Genomic DNA, 21,284 nt, shown 5'->3' with positions numbered 1-21,284 from the left:
TTGGTGCCTCCTTACAAATTCACTCTGGAATTTGTCTAGCATACTAAGGAATCTGCAGGGTAGAGTGAGGGAATAGGAAAACTCATCCTTCTAATCTATGAAACTCAGTGAATTAAATATAGAACTTTCAACTTAGACACATTGCTTTGGAGGAAGCAGTTTGCAGGGAAATGGATTTTACGGGGACAGAGATTTCATCGTTGTGCAAATAAACACACAGGATCTCATCAGGAAGGTGAGCCAGCAAAGGAGTCCACACTAGACTGAGACTAGGCCATTGTTGCAAGGCTTGGGCCCTAGACTCAAACAGGCCGGGGCCTGCCGTGCTCACATGGGGCAGAGATGTGTCCTCACTCCAGCGTGCCTCCCAGCATGAATGAGGACACATCTCCACTCAAGCCCTCCTGCTCAGGGGCTCGACCATTTCCAGCTTGGGTAAGGGGACCATGCCAAGACAGTCACATTAGGCAAGGCAGCTGGTCCTTGGGAGAAATTGAATAGAACCTATCTCATATTTGCTTGTTTTTAATGATTTTGTGGGATTTGCAGGAGTTGGGGCAACTCAGGACCATTACTGATAGAGGCACTGAGTTCTCAGGATATGAGTCATCGTCACTAATTGCAGAGGATGGGGTTCTTGATTCAAATGACCTCTGGAGATTTAATATCCAAAATGTGCCACAGTGATCACCTTTGGATCTGACCAGATTCACTTGGAATCACAAGGGCGTGGGTGGCAAAGTGATACTCTAAAAAGAAATCAGGAAGTACTAAAAGGATTATAATGAAAAGTATTCTCTTGACTCACCCTTCCCTACCCCCAGTCCTACCCCCTAAAGGCAAATACTTTCTACTTTTTTTAGCCATTTCTTGATTTATTCATCTTAGACTTATTGACTTCTTATTATGTTGCATAAAGATCTAGCACCTTTAAAACCTTCCCATTTTTATTCTCTCCATCTCTTATAATTGCACCACAATTTTTGTTTATAACTATATAAACACTGTTCACTACTGAGCCAAGCAGCACACTATGATTATTTTTCCTCTCCTATACATGTTTTTTTTTTCCTTAAGTGAATACCTCTTTTTATTTGCTCAATTTGCTATGTATCTATGGCTAATTCTTCCCAAATGTTCCACACGATCAATTGCCTTAAAATATACTTTTCCTCATAGGCCAAGCACCGGATCACTTTCTGTTGCATTTCTTCTCTGGAAGACCAATGGGCCCACTACACAGGGGCCCAGGGCTCCCCATGACTATGACTTTTTCCTTCATTTTTCTCTCCATGGGTTTGGTGACTCAGTGTTGCACCTCCTAATCTAGACATCCAAGAACACTTTGTCAGATCTCTGCAAGTGAGAAGAGAGTTCTTAAATTGTCGATTTTCATCTTGAAAACAGTATTTTACCAATCCTAAAGACTCAACACTTGCAGCAGTAATTCACAGCTGAAAGATACTTCCAAAACTAAGATTTTAGTGTCTAACAGAGTTTCGATACCTTGGGTCACCAGGCATATTCTCAGACATTTGCGGTAGTATCTTTTCCTTTAAAAAGAGTCCATTTGTATACTACTAAAGTGTTAGAAATACCATCTTAACAGTGCCCTCTGGACTCCAGCTGCAGTGGGTAGGAGGTGGAGCTTTTGGCGGGGGTGGGAAGATGGGGAATGCATTTGTCACCCAGACACTCAGTTGCCTGGCCTCTGTGCAGTTGGTAACTATCAGAGTAGTGCACATGTGGGCACACACCTCTATTAGCTATTTCTTAATCTGCATACCCTTACTCTCCATCAGTGTTAATAGCTAACTCCATTCTCGTAGGCTGGGAAATCCAACTTTGAAATGTTCGCTTCTTCATCTGGACCTAGTCAGTCATTCTCCAGTAAATAACTGGGCTTTTTTCTTAAACTTCTAATTTAGGATAATTTTAGATTTAAAGAAAAATTGTGAACATATTGCAGAGACTTCAAGCCCATTATTAACATCTTACATAAGTGTGGTACACTTGTCACAACCAATGAACCAATACTGATACATTATTATCAACTAAATAAAGCCCTTACTTTATTCAGATTTCCTTAGTTTTTACCTGATGTCTTTTTTTTTTTTTTTTTTTTTCTGTTCTAGGATCCCATCCAGGACACCACATTGCATTGAGTCGTCATGTGCCCTTAGCTTCCTCTTGGCTCTAACAGTTGGTCAGATTTTCCTTGTTTTTGGTGACTTTGACAGTTTTGAGTACTGGTCAGGTATTTTGTAGGGTGTCCCTCAATTGGAATTTGTCTAATGTTTTTCTTATGATTAGACTGGGGTTATAGGTTTGAGGGAGTAAGACCGCACAGGTGAAGGACCATTTTCATTACATCAAATCAAAGTTACATGTATCAACAGAGCATCACTTTATCTTGATGTTGATGTTTCTCTTGGTCACCTGGCTAAGTTAATGTTTGTCAAGCTTTTCCAGAAAGAGAAAAGTTACTCTTTTTTCCTCCCTTTTCATACTGTAAATTTTGGAAAGAAATCACTCTCTGCAGCCCATAGTTAATGAGTGGGGATTTATGCCCCCTCCCTCTTTAAGGATAGAGTATCTACATATATTATTCGGAGTTCTTCTGCGTGGGAGATTTACTCATCCTCTCCTACTTATTTATTCAATTATTTGTATCAGTATGTACTCAGGGATATGTATATTATACTTTGGGTTATAATCCAATACTGCTGTATTTTGTTGCTCAGATTGTTCTGGCTTTGGCCATTGGGACTCCTATGTCCTTTTCACATACTGCCATTATAGTGTGCTTCATTTTGTTTGGCTTGGCTTGGTTTTGAGAACTTCTTTACTTTTTGGCACTACAAGATGCCCCAGACTCACCTTGACTATTTTAATCACCTGTTTTCACAATCATAAGCCTATTAGAATTAATTACCACTTTATAACCTAAGACCTAGAACAAATAGTTCACTTGGGGAGGGTAGGAATAGATGTTAAGCAAAAATTCCCCAAAACACTTGCTCTCCTTCCTCTAATCATTACTTTCGTGGGAACTATGAACTACGGCCAGAAACCTCAGAATCTCCTTATGTTTCCCTTTCTGCCCAACCACCTTCTTGTCAATTTGACTGTTTTTCAGATGTTTGTCTTGTCTCCATCTCACAGCCAGTGCTCAGCTAAGACCCCTGTGACTTACAAGACTGCAGCAAAAGCCTTCTCTCCACATGATTTCCTTTGTCCACTTGCTCTGCTGACACATCCACCCTCTTCCCTTCTGCTAATTACCATAAAACATCTGCTAGCTCTTTATTTAGGTGGACCCCGCTAGGATTAGCATCTAAGGCTTCCACAGATGTGTCCCCACATGTGGCTTCACCTCTCAGGAAACTCCTCCCACAGGCACTCTGCCATGACTACCCTTGAATACTGGGCCCTGAGCATGAGATTTGCAGTCGGGTGGACCATAACCTCTACCCTCAGCCTGGTGAATCCAGTGTAAGGGCCACGTCTTCATCCCTAGGCACTCTCTGTGGGCTCTGCTTGTACCCCTATTATAGCCTGCCTCAATCTCCATCTGGTCCTATGATTGTCTCTCCCACTAGATTGGAATCCCCTTATGGGAAGGGACCTGTCTGTCTTATTAACCTTTCTCCCCTTCGTGGTGTCTGGCTCAGGACCCCCATTCAGAGGCAGTTAGAGGAATGTGCTCAAACCCTGCATTTATAAGCCTGTTGTTTTACTGCCCGACACCAGAGGGCGCTGTGAGCATGTTGAGGAAGACGGTTATAATGCTATAGACCTGGAAGGCTGAGAAAGGCTTATAAGCTTGCTTTGTTTTGGGATTGCACGCGATTTACTGCTCTTTGCTTATTCTAAGCACATCCATTCGAGTTTATTCATGAGTTGTGCTCCTGTTATATTTATAGACTAATACAAAAGTCACCAATGACACTTCTATCGTAGGTCAGATCCTCAGATAGGACTGCCTTCATGGTCTCTCCAGACCCAAAGTGATCCTTCTATCCCCAGCTGTCCTCCTCTTACCCCTAAAAATGGGGACTGCAAGTCCCAAGGGCAATGGGTGATATGGTTCTGTTCCTCTTCTGCCCCACCCTACTACCACACACACACACACACACACACACTCTCTCTCTCTCTCTCTCTGTGACATCTGGGGTCTCTGGCTGGTGGTTAAAAGGCTCTAAACTCCTGTGGGCAGGGCCAGAGGTTGCTATGAGAAACAGCACCTCCATTGATCCTGACCCCGGGGATACTGTCAGCTCCCTGTGTGCTCCCAGGGGCTGGAGGTGAGTTGCAGCATCAAAGGGGCCTCTTGGTTTGAGAAGACTCCCTAACTGACTAAACCAGGGAGCCCCATTCCAGAGGGGTTGGCTATTTGCAAGGGTCTCATGCCTTGTACATCTTTTCCAAAAAACAACATGGCAGTTGGAGGCCATAAACCAAAGAGTTGATGTTTTCCAGGAAATAATCTGGCTTCTCCCTAGTAAACCACCTCTAGCCCTGGAGTCCCTGAGTAGCGTGACAGCATGAGGCCCCAGTAGAAGGAGGGAGGCACAGGAGCTCCTCCCCCTCATCTTTGGTGTAAACTTGTTCCTTAAGCCTGCCCTGCGTGCACCTCTGATAAACAGGAAGGCATTTACGCCATCAGTGTCCGTCCCTCACAGAGCATCTGAGATCTGTCTGGGCCATCAAAGCCATCCCCAGCCCCCAGGAGCACTCTGGAGGGGACTCTGGCCTCACTAGAAACAATTCCCCATTGTATCCCCCTACCTTGGAAATCATAGATTTGTAAACAAGCCCTTACGTTTAGACAGGTCCTGCCCTGGCTTTGTGCTGGTGTGTTGTTTTTTCTTCCCTGAACAATGTCCTTTCCAGTAGGGCCAGCCGTTCACACCATTGTCTGAGACCCTTGGACTACAGGAAACAGCACCAGATTCTTATCAGCTGACGGGGTGCAGAGTGAAGAGATGAGGTCATGCCCATACAGCAAGCTGCTGCTCTGCCACGTCATTCTTCCATACCTTTATCTCTGAGAGTGGAGCCCCCCTTGTCCTCCTAACAGGCAAATCTAAGCTTTGAGTGTCTCTAATACTATCTCCTCCATTTGATGACAGACACCTGGACTCTGCTCCAGGCCTCTGTTAATTTGGAATCCTCTCTAGCCCCCAACTGTCCCATTGCCCTGGTCTTCCCTCTTTACCCAATGGGATGCTCTTGGCAGTGAAACACACCACATTGGGATGGACTAAGGTACACTGCAGTCATCTTTCTCCCTGCGGGTGAGAGGTCAAGACTGGTCCCCTGAGTTCTCCTCACAGCAGAGTCCCTGAGTGCAAGTTACTAGCTGACTACTGGAGGCTGAGTGTGGGGATGGGGGTGGGCATCACTTACAAGGCCTCCCCTGGAGACTGTGCAGCATTTCCCGTCCTCAGTGGAGAGCGATTTTTTTAAAAGGCTGCATTTGAGGAACTAGGAGTTTCCTTTAAGAAAATCCATCAGGGAAAGTGAAAGGATTCATTAGGACACAGCCTCCAAGGTTGTGAGGCCCAGCAGTGGTACTCACGGCAAAGACTGGCTGGGGCTGGGTGGTGGGAAGTGGGCACGGGCTCGCAGCTGGTGTTACTTCATCTCCTGTGCTTCAGGAGGGGGTGAGTCCGGAAGAGGAGCCAGGGTGGGGGACCAACAATCCTTAAGCTCCTTATCAGTTATTATATCCAAACCTAGCTCCACCCATTCTCGCAGCACACCAGGGCCAAGTTTGTAATCTCAGAAAACCCAGGGGACTTGACCTTGGCGTGTGTTGAACTTTCTCCCTGTGGGGAGCCTCTGCAGACCAGGACTTGGGTGAGGCTGGGGTGGATCCTTAACTCGGGTGGAAATTGGGCTGTTTCTGAGCAACTGTCTGCTAGTTTTAAGGAGGAGATGTGGCTAGCTGGAGATGCCCCCACTTTGCTTGACTGGCAGAGGCACGTGAGAGAGTTCTCTGGGACCTACTCAGCTCTAACTGCATCTGGGGCCCTTGCCAGCCCACAGAGAGGATAACTGGGCAGGAGGCAGGCCTGGCTCCTGACGGCTGCTGCCTGCCCACTCCTGCAGTTGGGGGATTCTAGAGGCTTCTGGGACCTGACCCGGGCTTAACTGAATGAAAGGGAAGCATAGAAGCCATTTAAGGAAATGAAAGGACTGTTTTTCACCCTTATTCTGCCTCCACCCTGCCCGCCATCCTTCCTTAGAAACTAGTCTTTGGGACTGCAGGACAGGCTCAGTCTTGGGGTGAATCCTAGCCTCTGCAGAGGACCCTGCTAGACACAGGAGGGGCAGGAAGTGGATTGAGGAGGTAAGCTGGGTGTGGGAGGACAGGAACCAGAGGCAGGGCAGAGTCCAGGTCCGAGAGACAGCAGGCAGGTGGCTTGGCAGCCCTGGTCCTGGGGTGGCAGGCCCTGCTCTGGTACCAGCCATGGGAAACCAAGAAGTGGCTGTTCCATCCAGAAAGTCAGGGCCTCCAGAGTTTACAGGCTTAGGAGGCAAAGATTAATCTCTCATGTCAAGGGAGGAGATTACTCTAACCAGCATTTTCCCAAAGTATGCTCTTTAAAACACTGGAAACATGAGATGGTAACTGCTCCATGGGAAAAAAAGGGATAGAGGACCACATGTTTTGGAGGATCATGTAGCATGTAGTAGGCATGCACATTAACAGATCATTGTGGGTGCCTCGGGGATGTCACAGGGCAAGCAGGCAGCCAGTGCACAGCTCCGTGGGGGCGAAGGGGGCAGAAATCTCGTGTTTATTTGACCATTGTCAAGGATCTCATGGGACAATTTTTCCAAAGAACACCATTTTGGAAAACATTTGACTAGAAGCCCTTTTCCGGCTCTAAACCTGTTTGGGAAATTATGAAACAGGCCCCAAGACCAGGGGAAGTGTGAGACTTAGAGGAAAAAGCTGGGAGAGGAAGATAGAGTGAAATCCTTAAGGCAGGAAATAGGGCTCGAGATGGGAGGAGGGAGGGGGAATGAGGGGCCAGGGGAAGTCCAGACCCAAGTGGTCTTCGGGGCATGGGTAGTGGCCATGTGGGAGCAGAGATGCTGTGCTCCTCATGGGAGAAGGGGCTGTGAGGCTGCATTCACGCACCCTCCCAGCCCAGCACTCCACACAAAGTGGGGCTCTGATGAGGCTTCTCGGAAGGGGTGGTGATGGCCTGGGGCAGGGCAACAGGATTTCACATTCTGTCAGGCCTGGGTGCTCGTGCAGCGTCCAGGGGGCAAAAGCATGGGTCCCACCCTAGGGCCAGGGTGCAAGATGGGATGGATGACTGACCTGTATTAAGCACCCCCTAGTCTATAGCACGGATTGAGGGGCCCATCCAAGCAAGAAGGTATTCTCCCTGGTGATGTGGGGTGATGTCCCTCCCATCTTTAAAGTACCCCTGGCTTTTTCCATCTCCCTCCAGCCCCGATGGAGTCTGCTCTTTGGGCAGGAGCATGTTGTCACTAGGGGAGTGGGAGGTGGGGGAGAGGCACCTCCTGCAGCCCAGCAGGCCAGACTCTGGGGCTCCCCCTCCTCTGCTGAAGCTGCAGCTCTCACCACACAGCCCAGCCCCCCCGCCCCCACCAGCAAGAGCACAGTGGCCTTTTTTTTTTTGGTGGGGGGACAGTAATTAGGTTTACTCATTTTTTAATTATTATTTTTATATTATATGTTAATTATTTTATATTATATTTTAATTATTATTTTTCTTGATGGGGGCACTGGGGATGGAACCCAGGACCTCGTGCATGCTAAGCACGCACTCTGCCACTGAGCTATCCCCTCCCCGTCAACACGGTGGTCTTAATACACGTTGGTATGTGGCTGATGAAGACAGGCACCAGGCCAAGTGTTGCTATCAAAAAGTCAAGTGTTATTATGAAAAAGGAGCAGGGCAGCCTACGTGCCCAGCTACCCTTTGCCAGCATTTTTTTTCCTGGCTTGAGATCTTCCTGAAGTTCCAAGAAGTCTCAGAAGCCCAAGGGACAGGATTTTCCTAATTTAACAAGCAATCTCCACTTCATAGGCAAAGCCCTCTGACTCCTTCCTTCCCCTGATACCTATCTCCTCTTCTAGGAAATACCACCCAGAGTGGCTTATCCCTCCTAGAATGGTCAGGGAAGGCTCTTCATTTCCAGCTCACAAACATAGCATCAGACAATTTAGTACAGAAATACACAGGTACAATAACGATATAATTATGTGATATAAATATTAACTTCATCCCTTTCCTTGTAGGTTGTGTGGTAAACCACTGTGCTGTCCTCACCAGCACTGAGGGGCAGTGACAAAGGAACAATAGTAATTATGAGAACTGTGCTTTGAAGACAGAGAAACCACAAGGCCCATCTCAACATATGAATACAAAAATAGAATTCACACATAGAGGCATTTCCAGGCGTTAATAACACACAGTACCATGGGGGATAGGGGTGGGCAATCAGTAGAAGCTGTCCATAATTTTCCAAATGCTGGTGTTCCTGGTTCAGGATTTTTAACTCCTTCTCCCTCTGTTTTCCAGAGTAACTTCCCTAGGGGACCCTGCCTGGAGCCGGCCACACATGGACCCAGCCTAGAGGCCCAGTTGCTTCTTCCTGGGACAGAGGGGCAGAGTTGGCTGCAGCTCTGACACCTGTTCCATTCTACCCTCTTCCGTGGCCTCTACCTCCTCCTCCCCTTTCTTCTCCAGGCCCCTCCCCACAGTCCTCTCCTCTGCTTTCACCTGCTGACATCTCAGCCACAACCACCCCAGGCCAGCGGCTTCCCAAAGTGTTATCAAGGTAATCTCAGTGCTTCTGTTTCACTTACTCCAAAGGGAGAAAGAAGGGCCTGTTTCAGATTCCATTTCTCTGGAGGTGGTGGTGGGGCATGGGGGTCTTGGATAAAATCCAAGGCAGACACAGTCTGGGTTTGAGTTCAACAGGGCAGGAAGCCCTGTATTGCTTTTTGTCTGTGTTTTTTTTTCCTTCCTCTCTTCATCTTGATTTTTTAATGGAGGGAATCTCGAACCTGATGCTCTTGTCTCCCTCCTGTCGGTTTTGTGCGTCACTGACTTGTTCATACGCAGTCTGGGAACAACTTTTCATTTAGTCCTCCTCCTCCCCCTCCATGCTCCCCAGCCCAAGAAACACATTACCGCTGATGGCAAAAACACCTCCCTACGCGCCCAGACAGAATGCATCCTGGCCACCTGAGCCTCGCCCCCAAGAGCCAGCAGGATTTAGCAGCTTCTCCCCTACATTTCTTTCCCTTAAAAGAGAAAAATTTTCATAAATGAACCATCCATGACAAACCCTTATTTAGCAGAAACCAAAGATCCCAGGGTGGGAAATACTTGGCTCCTGGGCTAACCGATGCCTTCTTGGGTCCCTGAGAATGCCTGCCCTTGGGTTCCAAAGCCCATCCGAGGGTCTCCCACCCTTTCCCCTTTCATCTCAAAAGCCTCAGTCCTCTGTGGCCCACCAGGCAAAGCCCTGCCCCTGGTCCTGCCCACCAGCTGTAGCTTGCTCACAGAGCTGTCACATTCCCACCCTTCCAGGCTGTGGGCAAGGTTGCATTGCCCTGGGAAAGACAGCTCACTCCTCCAACTACCCCACACTTTCCCAGCTCCCCTTTCCCTATCTCTAGTCCACAGAGATGGGGGATAACATTCTCCTAGAATCCCCCCACTCCCTGCTCATCAGCGTGGAGACCCTGATGGTAGGGAGGGCCAATCCCATCAGGAGTGTGGGCATCCCAGGAAACTTGGCCTGGCAGCTCTGGGACTTAGGGAAGGGAAGTCAGGCTGTGAAATGTTCTCTTGCTTTCATTTGTGAAGTGGGGCCTGAGGTCCAGACCATCCCCAGGACCCAGGGAGCTCTCGCAGTCCATGCTTCTACGATTCTGAGATGGAGAAGAGGTGGTGGGCAGTGGCAGGGAACCACCAAGATTGCAGGGCATGGAGTGTGAGGGGGTCTTGCTGTAACGTCTTCTCAGTGCCTCCACTTTCCCACCCACCTCGCAGGATAGGTCTTCTTCCCCCTTGCTAGCTTAGGAGGCAACTTCTACCCTCCTTGGCTGCCTGAGGGCCCCCTGCCCAGGCACCTCCTCAGACGCACCCACACACCCACTGGAAGGGTCACTCAGAATGGCCATTGTTCTGCAGGCTGGGTGAGAACCACCCAGCCCTCTCGCCTCTGGCCCCCGGGCACAAGCGGAAATGTGCTCGGGGGCCTTGTCTGAGAACAAATAGCAGTCCCACTGGGGTTGCCAGCAGCCAGAGGGTGCTGGTTCCAGCCTGGGACTGAGCACAGAGAGGGGCAGGGAATAGGCCTCAGACACAGGGCCCTCCACCAGGCCCCAGCGTTTCCTGTGGGTGACCTGGTAGGAGTCTGGGGGCAGAAATTCCCATCTCTAAGAGACAATCAGGCACGTTGGCCTCCTCTGCCCTAACCGGGTGGGTGAGTGGGAGATGCTGGGGGCTCATGCTGGCCACTCGGCCTATCCCAACTACCCTCTCCTCATCCCTCTCCTATGTGGCCTCCACTTCCCGGGGTGTCCGATTGCGCTCAGCTTGCACCCGGCTCTTCACCTTCTTGCCTAGCTCCAGCCCCACCCAGTTCTTGCCCTTGGCCTGTTTGCCACGGCTCCGGCTGCGGGAGGGGCACCACACGCGCTCACAGTACTCATCCACCCGGGGCAGGTTGGCGAAGCCAATGAGCTGCAGAATGTCCTTATACCAGGCCTTGGAGGGGGCGGAGGCTGGGCCTCCCCGGGTTGCAGGCTCCTCTGGCCTGGGCTGCCGAGGGAACAGGCCGTCAAGCTGCGCAGCCACGATCACCTCTAGAGCCAGGCGGACCACCACCTGGGAGAAGCCGTGCTCCAGGGTCATGCAGGTGTAGGTGCCCGCATCCAGGCGGTTGAGCCTGCGGAACAGCAGACCCTGTTCCGTTTGCAGGATGCGCTCATCTGTCTTTACCTGCTGGGGGTGTGGGAGGGCATGAGTGGGGCAGAGGGTGGTGCAGGGCCTGCACCATCAACTTCTCTGCCCCCTACTTTTCCATATTTGCTATCTCAGAGCCTACTCTCCCCTCCCAGCAGCTTGGCAGGCTCAGGCTCCTCGACTGTGAGCTAATTGCAGGCAGGGCCTCACCTTCCCATAACCCAGGACAGGGCCTGCAAAGGGGGATTCTCAAAGATTTGACTGACTGGTCTCTCCCCTAGTCAGAGCTCTGGGGCCCCTATCTTGGCCTTGGTGGTGGAGGTGGGGGGCTGGCACACATTCCCAGGGAACAGAGGGTGTTAAAGAGGATCTATGGGCTTTCACTCAGAGGGACTATACCTCCTAGCTCCAGGACTAGGACTCCCCTCCACTCTATACACACACACACACACACAGTCCTCCAGATCTTGGTCTGCATTGGTCACTCCCTGCATAGTGCGGGGCCCACAGCCCCATCCCAGTGTAGGAGGTGGGAGCACGGTTCTGATCTGGCCCCATCTCTGGCCTGGAGCCTCTCTGGGCTTTAGTTTGCACATCTGTACACCAAGGCTGCCCTGCTTGGGTGGTGAGTGTTGTGTAACTCCATCTCATCACTCCCCCGCCCCTGGCCCTCCGGGGGAGACTTCTCAGTGCCCAGCCCAACAGCTGGCCCAAGGCTGGCCTCCCCCAGTTCTCAAGCTGGAAAAAGAGCCCCTCCTGTAATCAACCCACTGCCTCCCCTTCCCTGCCCGTGGGAGCAGCTGGAGAACAGTTCTTCACCCTGCCCCACCGACATCCATCCTCAGGCCCCAGACTGAAGCCATCTCTGGGGTTGACAGAGCTTTCTGGATTGGGGAGGAGAGGGCTTGGGCAGACAGCTGGACTCTAGTGAAGAAGTGTGGGGCCAGGCAGTGTGTGTGGTGGGGGGATGTGTGTATGTGCAAGGGCCAATGGTCAGGGGCACAGGCTTAGGGCAGAGGAGGACCAAGAACCCCTGAGGAAGAGACCCCTTCAAAGATGAGCCATATGTGTAAGCATGCAGGGCTTCCTGACCAGCCCAGACCTCCTTCCCTCTCTTCTGTCTCTGCTACTCCCCATCTCAGACAGAGCTTGGCTCAGTCCCTAGGAGTTTGTGGGCTTCCATCACTGGATAAGTTCTACCACATGTGGCCTGGGTGTTCTCAGATGGCAGGAACAGGGACACTTCGTTCTAGGCGCACCACGGGCCTAATACACACTTAAGTTGATCTTAGCAGGTGCCCCCCAGAGGCCCTTCCTAAGGCTTTGGGTTCAAGGAGGTGTATGACCTCAGGACACATGCAGGCTGGAGGTTCACCTGGTCAGGCCCGTCGTCCCCCGGCCTCTGCAAGAACCAGCGCACAGCGGCCTGGGGGGACTTGGGCAGGCACTCCAGGAAGGTGCTGTTGTGCTCCGTGCCGTAGACCGCGGTGGTTGCCACGAGTCCTGCAGCCTCCTCTGGAGGGATTTGAAGATAGGCTCAGCTCAGGAACTAGGGGACCCCAGGGACCATCAAGAGACTCCCCCAGCCCAGGAGCCCCCACAAATGTGCCAGGGACCTAGGTGCCTATCAACCCCCAAGCCACTCACTCTGCCCTAAGACCCTATACTCATATACTGACAAGAGCTGCACGCACAGGGAAACCAAGGACGGTCTGTTACTACAGGACTAGCCTGAGGCCACACCTCACAGGGGTGGAACCCAGGCCATTAGGGTGAGGGGGCCCTGTGGGAGCCCAACTGGCGCCACCATGCCTGCTGCCACTCACCTTCCTGGCTTTGGCCCAGGCACTGCAGGGCAGGGTTGCCATGCCGGATATCCTGTCGGCGGATCCGGCGCTTGCTGGTGCCTGGCCGGTAGCGGGTGCAGGAGGCACCATCCCAGGCGCAGTACGGGTCCCGGGCCAGGCAGCACTCTGCACAGGCACTGCCGTAAGTCTGACACTGGTGTAGCTGGAGCCGGGCCACGCCCAGCCTCGAGCCCACGTACAGCATTTGCTGGAAGGGACACAGGCAGAGCTCATAGTGAGCCTGCACTCCTTCTCGAAGCGGCTAGGCTCTCAGCCCCTTTGGCTTTCCTGAGACCCCTGCCATTTGCAAGAGTCTTCCAGAGCCTCTTGGGTGCATTCCCAAAACCAAAAAGCATTTATCAGTCACCTGATCTACATTAGATCCCGTGCTAGGGTGTGGAGGGGGTAAGGAACCCCTGAGGTTCTCTAGGGGGCTTCTCCAGGCCCTCCCTGCAGTTGACCTTTGCTTTCTACCCCCATAGCCTTTATCCTGTCTTGCCATTAACCTTAGAGGTATAGTCTGCTTTAAGTGATCCCAGTACAAAAGTCAAGATTTACCCAAAGATAAACTGGGGCAGATGAACTTGGGGAGATTTTGCCTCTTGCAAAAGGACACACAGCAGGCCTCTAAAAAGTGGCTTCTAAGAGTGATTTAAAATCTGGATTTTGTTTTCAAGCACTTTTGGTCTACCCCTGAGGAACTGCACTTTGTGGATCTCCCCTGATCTGAAGAGAGACTCACTTACTCGGGGTCTCCCACTGCCCACTGGTTTCATGCATGGCATCTCAGCTCTCATCCCTCATTGCAGGGCCTTATCAGGCAGCCCCAGGGCCTGCTGTGGCTCGGCTTCCCAGTGATGGAAGCACTCAGGGAAGCTTCAGGAGACTGGTGGAGAGGAAAGAAGTTGGGGAGGATTGGCAGCTGTTCTTACCCTTTTCACGGAGATCTCCATCTCAGTGATGGGTGTTGGCACCTGGGGAAGAAGCAAGAGCTCCCCTGCATCCCGGCTTTCAGCCTCCTCCAGCCTCTGGATGGAAGCCACCTTTCTACCAGGTCAGTTCCCTCCCTGGCAACTAAGGCCAGACAGTCTTGCGCACTCATCGGGTTGCTAGAACAATCCCCTCACCCTGGCAGGCCTCCAAGGCTTGGCTAAAAGTAAGCTCTGGGGTCTCCTGCCACAACCTTGCTCCCTAGCAATAAGGCAGCCCTCCCAAATCACCCATCCCTTGTGGGGAGGCATGGCAGTTCCCCAGACACAGATCCCCTGCCTGACTCTATAGAGGGGCCAGCAGAACCCACAGGGAAGTTAGGGTTTCAGCCACCCCTCACTGCAACTTGAGCCTGGCAGGGCTTTGTCAGGGACCATCACCTTGGCCATTCCTCTCTGGGCCCCCCAACTCTCAGCTTAGACTGCGTCTCCAGGCCCCACAGTCATTTAGAAGCATCAGTAAGGCCTCTGCAGCAGTGTCACCCCTTTCACTCCCCACCAGCTGAGGGTTCAGTAAAGTCCAGCCAATCTCCCTCCTGTGCTTTGTTCCTGCTTCCTTGTAGTCAGGCCTAGACCCAGGGACGGGGCTTGAGGGGACCCTTCCCATCAGTCCCCCTGCTCACCTTAAACACTTGGAGCTCCTCCAGAACCACCTCTTCAGGCTCAGCCGAGCCTCCCACCTGGAGGGCAATGACTTTGAGCACAGAACCTGAGTCTGAGGCAGGGAAGGGAGAGGTCAGTGAGAGAGGAAGGCAGAGCCTGGGTCCCAGCACACTCCCCTAGTGAGGCCACCCCACTAAGCCCACCCACCAGTCCCCAGGAAGATGACATCGTAGGTCCCGTCCTCTGCCTCCACACGGTCCACCACGATCTGACGCAGCTGCTGGGCCAGGTGGGTTTTGACGAGGACAGGGCGGCCCCGCCGAGGACGCACAGGCCGAAACATGAGTGGGTGGGCTCGGGCAAACTGCAGCACCTCATCGGGGTAGTCCTTGGTGCTGCCAAAGGGTCGTCCTGGCTGTGCAGTCATCTTGCTGGGGCACTGCGGGCAGCAGCAAAGGGAGCACGTGAAGCTTCCTGGGATGTCACATCCCACCCCAGTGTGTTTCCGAGGCCCACTGGTTAGGCACGCCAACCTCAGAGGGACCGCTCTTGCTGTAGGAATGACTCTTAGTGTCATCAGGGCTCTGCTCCCCTCCTAAACCCGCCCAGCCTCTGTGGAGCCCCAGCTCAGCTGCTTCTCTGGGGCTGCATACGGACTCAAGCCTGTCCCCGGGCGGAGACCCTCCTGGCATCTACTCAGCCCTCTTCCCTGGCCTGGCAGCAGGCAGATACTCACCACGCCAGGGCGGGGGAAGGGCACCTTGCCCCCATAGGGCCCCCACTGGTGCTGGGGACCATCTTGGTGGGCAAAGGGGCCCTTGAAGACCTCCCAGATATCCGCCATGTGGTACACGCAGACAGCGTAACCCTGGAACACAGCACTGCGGAGGGGGGACAGGGACAGTCAGGCCAGGGTGGCTGTCATAGGTTTCATAAGTAAGACAGAGGATGATGGTGACTGCGGTCAGCAGAGACCAGAAAACGAGGACACCCAGGCAGAGAATACAGCCATGGAATCACTGGGTCAGGGACAAAGACAGGGACCCATGGTGAGGCAGGGACAAGAAAGCAGAAGCTCAGGGGAGGAGGCTGAGGGTGCAGAGATGGGGCCGGGGCAGGGGTGAAGGAGGCTGTGTGCCCACCTGACCGTGCTGAACAGAGCGTACACCTCTGGGCTCTTCCCTGCATTGGGCCACAGCAGGAACACGTCCTCTGGGAGACAGAAGGCCACCACCAATGCCCCCTACTCACTGGCTCTGAGCCCCCCCCAGCTCACACCCCACCTGCCCTGGCCACGGCCTTACCCAGCTGGTCAAAGTGGGTCTCGGTGCCGCCAGGGCCAGGCACGGAGCAGAGCAGCCTGGCCTTGAGGAAGGTGCTCCATTTGTTCACCAGCACCCGCTGGCCACCTGCATCATTCTAGTGGGTAGGGGCCAGTCAGTCTTGTGCCTTGGGGGCAGGCCCCTCCACCTGCTCCTCCGCCCTACTTCTGCAGGTGGGGACAGGTCCGGGAAGGAGAATTTGAATCTCACTGCCCCTTCCATAGCTCTCACCACACAGACGCGGCCCACGCGGCTGACGATGACACGGCCCAGGCCCCCATCAGGCGAGGGGACTGTCTCCGAGAAGAAGAAGTACACCTTGTCATCATCCTGGTCCAGATTGTCCGGGATCCGGGCAGCCATCACAAATTGGGGTTCTGGGAGGTGAAAGGGTGAAGCTGGTGGGGGCCCTCACAGTGGAGGATGGGGGGAGGCTGAACTAATGAGGAGGGAAAGAAGCGCAGGACCCCACTGGAGGCTAGAGTCCCAGGGAGTAGAGTAGGGATGGGCCGCCCTCTGGTCCCCACTCCAGAGTCAGCTCTCCCGCCTCCCTGCCAGTGTCAGAGGCAGACACCAATCAGCCTGGCCCTCAGCAGACCCCTGGGCTCACCGTGCAGAAGGTTCTGGTCAGAGTCAGAACGCAAGGCTGGCCGGAGTCCCCCACTCCGGAAGATCATGGCCTCACGCCCCAGGAAGTCAGCATTGAGGCCTGTGTACAGCTCCCCTCCTGGGGTAGGGGTAGGAGGCAGGGTCAGGAGAGGAGGGCCAGGCCTGTAGCCAGGCCCCATTCCTTCCCAGCCAGCTCCCACCCTCACCATGCCTGCCCCGGTCTGGGCATCACCTACCTACAAAGGTGCTGGCAAAAGGACTGCTGGGCTCATGTGGGCACCGCCCCCGCCCACTTTCCACACTGCGAGGCTCCAGGTGGAGTACATGCTGGGGGAGAAGGAGGGAGACAGACATGTCACATAGGAAAGCAGGGCAGTCCCCCACCCGGGCAGTGGCCATCGCGTGCGGCTGGAGAGTGGGGGTGGGCAGAAGGCACCCTTATTCGGGCCTCACCAGTGGGGTCAGCTCCCTGCCACAAAGACGCCTTTCAGGCTCTGACACTTCTGCCCTGGCCCAGGCTCAATGGGGAGCGTTCAGGCGGCAAGGAGGAAATGTCACTGCTTCCCAGTCCTTTTTGGGGCTGCCCGGCTCACCTCCCCACGATGCCCAACTGCAATGAGGGCGCAGGTGGGCTGGAAGGCCCCAGTGCCACATGCCAGCAGGTGGGTCCGGTTGTGGGGATGCAGCACCCGCACAAAGTTGGCGCAGTCCACCTGGGGAGGAGGGAGTGGAGGGCATGAGGGGTGCTGCCTGTCTGGTCAGCTCCGGTGATCTAGAGTGGGGGGAGATTCTTCCAGACCATCAAGAACCCTCAGGATCTGCTCCAAGTGTCCCCAGCACCGGCACTAGGGTAGCAGTGGCCCCAGGCTCTCCTGAGGGTCAAGGCCTGGGAGTTGGTCAAGGAAGCGGGGACGGATGTCACTCCCAACAGCACTCACCAAAGGATCTCTTCCCTTGCGAACACATGCCTCCCTCTGTCCTGGCTGCGGCGGCCACAGGACCTAAAATACAGCCTGGCTTACCCCTGACCTCACAGCCTCGGTTTCCCCAGCAGGCCTCCCATCTAGAGTTGCTCGGCTCTGAGACAGACCCTCTTCCCGGTCAGCCCAGCTCACCTCCCGGGGATCCATCCATGCCTGGTCCAGTCGCAGGGAGTAGATGGCATCACGGCCACCCAGAAACAGGCGGTCCCGGTACTCGTCCAGGTACAGGGCCTGAAGGTCCAGGGAGCCCCGGGGACCCAGGAAGATGGCAGAACGGTTGGCAGAAAGGAGGTCTAGGAGGGAGCGAGGGAGGGTGTCAGAGCCTGCTGCGCAGCCCACTTCTCCAGCCAACATGTGGAGGTGGAGGGTCCCAGCTGTGCGTTCACCCCCCACACACTTACATCTGGAAAATGTTTCCATCCACAGGGCTGCTGGAGGGCTTCTGGGAAATGGCTCCTGGGGGTGGGTGGGACGGGGACTCTGAACCCCCAACCCAGCTCAGCCCACCCAGGAGCCTGTCCCTTACCCCTCCCACTCCTTGGCCCCCTGGTTTTTCAGTTAACATCTTCCCACTGGCCCATCTGAGCCCTATCCAGTCCCCAGGAAAGATAGCTCTGCTGACAGGATTTATGGCAGCAAGCTGGGCAAAGGGCTGGGAGAGCCTGGAGAAAGGGTGGGTGATCTGAACAGCGTGCAAGGCTGACTCAGTGGGACAGGTGAACGAGTAGGGAAGAGTGCTCCCATCAGAGGGAACTACCTGGCAAAGGCCTGGGTGTGGGAGAGGCTGGGTATGGTCAGGTGGATCTGTAGGCTCCGGTCCAGGGATGTAGCTAAAGAGGGTTTTCTCCTCCATAGACACTGCCCACCCAGGCCCCAGGGGTTGGCTGTCTGGGGACAATGATCCCTGAAGGTGGGGATTCTCAAATAGGTCCTTGGGGTCCAGCTTGGTAGGTGGAGGTGATGGGTGGGCAAGTGAAAGCAGCAGGCTGTGGTGGGAAGGGGCGAGGGCCATCCTTGGGAATACCGGGTATCCAAGTCTGCCCAAAAGGTCATCCTCAGCCCAGCACCTACTCTATCCCCAAACTCATCAACAGTCTCTTCAGGAAGCCCTCCATGGCTGACAGTACTTTGGGAGGGATTTGCCCTATTTGGGCCTTTTCTTATAACCTGACTGCCCTCTAAAACCCACAGCTCCCAGGGCAGGACCACATTTCTCCCACCACACTGACTCTTCAGACTCTCCAGAGTGGAGCCACATTCCCTCCTCCAGACTCTCCAGAGCAGTCCTGGGTCTCCCCTCTTGGACTGGGGTTCCTGAGGGAAGATGATCACCCCTCTGGCTTCCCCAAGAAGAATCTGTGGAGAGCCTGTGTCTTAGGGACATTTCCCATGGACCATCTCCACAGATTCAGAGGAGACTGTGTCCCAGCTGAAGCATAACATAAGCTAGATCTGCAGGGGAACCTCCTGGACCAGGATGAGCAAAGAGGGGAGACCGGAATCCTCCGTGGGCTACAAAGGGCCTCTTGGATGGAGGGGAAAAGGCAAGGTCAGCACTGCCAAGGTCAGGGAACAGGGCCACGAAGATAGGGTGAAGGACGCCACTGAAGGGCAGGACGAGAGGGACAGGATGTTGCCCTCTCCCATACTGTCTGCCCTGGGCAAGGAGCCGGGCTGAGTGCAGACAAATCGTCCAGACCTGCCCTCTCTGCCCCCTCCCCATCTCTCTCTGCCCAACTCTGCTGAGGTCTCTCTTCTTTTCTCAACAGCCCCCTCAGGTTTCCCTGCTTTGTCTGTCTCTCCCACCTCCACCTTGGCCCTGTCTTTCAGAACCTGTCCTCCTCCCCCGCCTTCCTCCTGGGTTCCTGCCCCTGGCGGCCAGCTGGGAGCACCATGCCGGGGAGTGAAGGTAAAGTGCTTCCCCCATGGCTGTTTAAGGAGTGACCGCATCTTTCTGGCTGGCAGAATAGACCACCCAGAGCTGGCTGGGGCCCCACAGCTGGGGTATCGCGGGGTCCGGGGCTCCCACAGACACACACACACACGGGGCGCGCACCGCCTGTACCTCGGTAGGAGAGCCGCAGGCGGGGCACGCTGGGGCCGGGGCTGGGGCAGCCCCCGCGGAGCAGGAGGCCCCCCAGGAGGCAGCAGATGGCCCAGGCTGAGGGGGCCATGCTGCTTGCAGAGCTGCCCTAGGTCCTGGTCCTGCCGCTGATTGTAGTTTGCTCGGTTGCCGCCAGGCCTGCCACTTATAAAGCAGCAGCTCCACCCCGTCCCAGGCCAGGAAGGCGGGGAGGAAGAGGGAGGGGACCAGTGCCCAGTCATCCACCTGCAGCCTCTCCCTCCACTTCGGCTGGCCCAGTTGATGCCTCTGTGTCAGATTGGCTGGTTCCTAATTGGGGAGACTCTTTTCCCAGCTGGGATGTGGATGATTTATACAGAAATGTCCACAAATCCAAGTCCCCAGCCTCCAGCAAAATGTCAAGGGGGAGATAGCCTGAAAGGGAAATCAGAGATCAGAGGTTGCTGGGCTGGGTGAGAGTCTAGCTGGGCTCTCCTTTGCTCCCTGCCCCTCCACTGCCCATGAAAGAGAATCCCACAAATTGATTCTGGACTCAGGTCCCTGACACCAAGGGTCTAGACCCCTGAATCCTTGGCCTGGCACCCCAGCTCCCCTGGCAGGGCCCAAGTTGCCTGGGGCGGGGGGTGGGCGGTGATGGTCATTCCAGCCCAAGGGGCTCCATGTTTTGGATGGGGGCTTGAGGTCTGGCCACACTTCACAGATCTGATATTGGCAAGAGATGAATGCCCAGACTCTTCCACCCAGACCTGTTCCTGTGTGGCCTTTGGGTCTCATCCCAGCTCACTGGGGCAGGGGACAAGGTCTACCCCCATGCCAGGGAACCCCCCATTACCCTGCCTCCCTCAGTCCTCCAGTCCTACCAGGGCCCAGATTGTCACCAGGTGAGTGGTGGGTTCTTTCCCGAGTTCCTGTCTGCTGGCCTATGATTCCTCCAGACTGAGGGTGGAGGGAGCGTGCTCGTACCCCCACGACCTCTGCTCTGAGCTCTGATTTAGGGGTAGAAGAATCACAGAAGAGAAACAAGGTGGGGATGAGGCTGAGGGGCTGAATAAGGGCAAGTGAGGAGACCTCCCTATGCCCCTCCCCGATAGTAGCCCCTGTCTCCACCTCCTACAGCTGCCCCACCCCAGACTCCTACCCTCAGAATCTGAGGCCCTGGGTACTAAGATTTCAAACTTGAGTCAGAATTTGTGCTCCCAGGATTCTAGAAATGCCTGCAAGTTAGATGCTCCCAGATGGACCAGCCTGAGCCCTCAAAGGGTGGTCAGAAAATGTTGGGGCATTAGAGAGGGAAGGACCAGGCCCAGGCCACATAGTAGGGTAAGGACAGGTCCTGCTCAGCCCTGCCCCTTCCTGGGACTCTCTTGCTTCTCAGGCTCCTGAGGGTACTGAGACCTCACTTCCTTTCCTAGCTCATTCCTGAAAGGGAAACAGATCAGCCTCTTAAATCAGCATGAGAAGGACCCCAGGACCTGGACCCTGTCTCCCCGCCTCCATCTCTCCCTGACATATACATGCCTCCTGACCTGGGATTGGGGAAGGGGCTACTCAGGGAGGCCACCCTGCCTCTGGCTCTCCTGAAGAACCTTAGCCAAGGCCCTTCCCTCTCTGGGTCTCAGTCTCCTTCCAGAGCCAGGGACCAACTATTTTGAATGTAATAGGTTCTATAAACTGGTGAGGGGTGCTTGTGCAAGGTCTGCCATGGTGGCGATCATATCCTGGGCCCTCTGTGTCCATTTCCCTAGGGAGATGTTTTGGCCCATAGTCCAGGTTAGGCTGGAGATTGAGGCAGACAGCCCCTAGTCAACACGTGGCCACCAGCTGTGGGCGGCAGCCCCAACAGCTCCTCAGCCTGCCAACTCACCCTGGGGATCT

General features: G+C 54.2%; 1 protein-coding gene across 2 annotated transcripts; it reads right to left on the bottom strand.

Annotated features, from left to right (window-relative positions):
* Window positions 1-7,904: 7,904 nt before the first annotated feature.
* SEMA3G (semaphorin 3G) lies at window positions 7,905-19,564 on the bottom strand. Of its 2 annotated transcripts, none has more exons than XM_014555318.2 (16): window positions 19,392-19,564; window positions 17,459-17,619; window positions 17,282-17,344; window positions 16,937-17,056; window positions 16,580-16,670; window positions 16,345-16,461; window positions 15,966-16,111; window positions 15,717-15,831; window positions 15,555-15,624; window positions 15,149-15,293; window positions 14,620-14,851; window positions 14,433-14,524; window positions 13,753-13,794; window positions 12,800-13,028; window positions 12,349-12,488; window positions 7,905-11,012 (listed from the first exon to the last, which is right to left on the bottom strand). In XM_014555318.2, the coding sequence occupies exons 1-16, from the start codon at window positions 19,498-19,500 to the stop codon at window positions 10,563-10,565; spliced, it is 2,322 nt and encodes a 773-aa protein (XP_014410804.1). In that variant the 5' UTR covers window positions 19,501-19,564; the 3' UTR covers window positions 7,905-10,562. The 2 variants fall into 2 exon arrangements, with proteins under 2 accessions (XP_014410804.1, XP_006180054.1); XM_006179992.3 differs by having other exon boundaries at window positions 7,905-11,009.
* Between the last annotated feature and the right edge of the window lie 1,720 nt (window positions 19,565-21,284).

The sequence above is a fragment of the Camelus ferus genome, chromosome 17 (genome assembly GCF_009834535.1).
Source record: "Camelus ferus isolate YT-003-E chromosome 17, BCGSAC_Cfer_1.0, whole genome shotgun sequence".
NCBI lineage: Eukaryota > Metazoa > Chordata > Mammalia > Artiodactyla > Camelidae > Camelus > Camelus ferus.
Note: the sequence above shows the minus strand (reverse complement) of the source record. Positions and strands in the feature narration are given on the sequence as shown.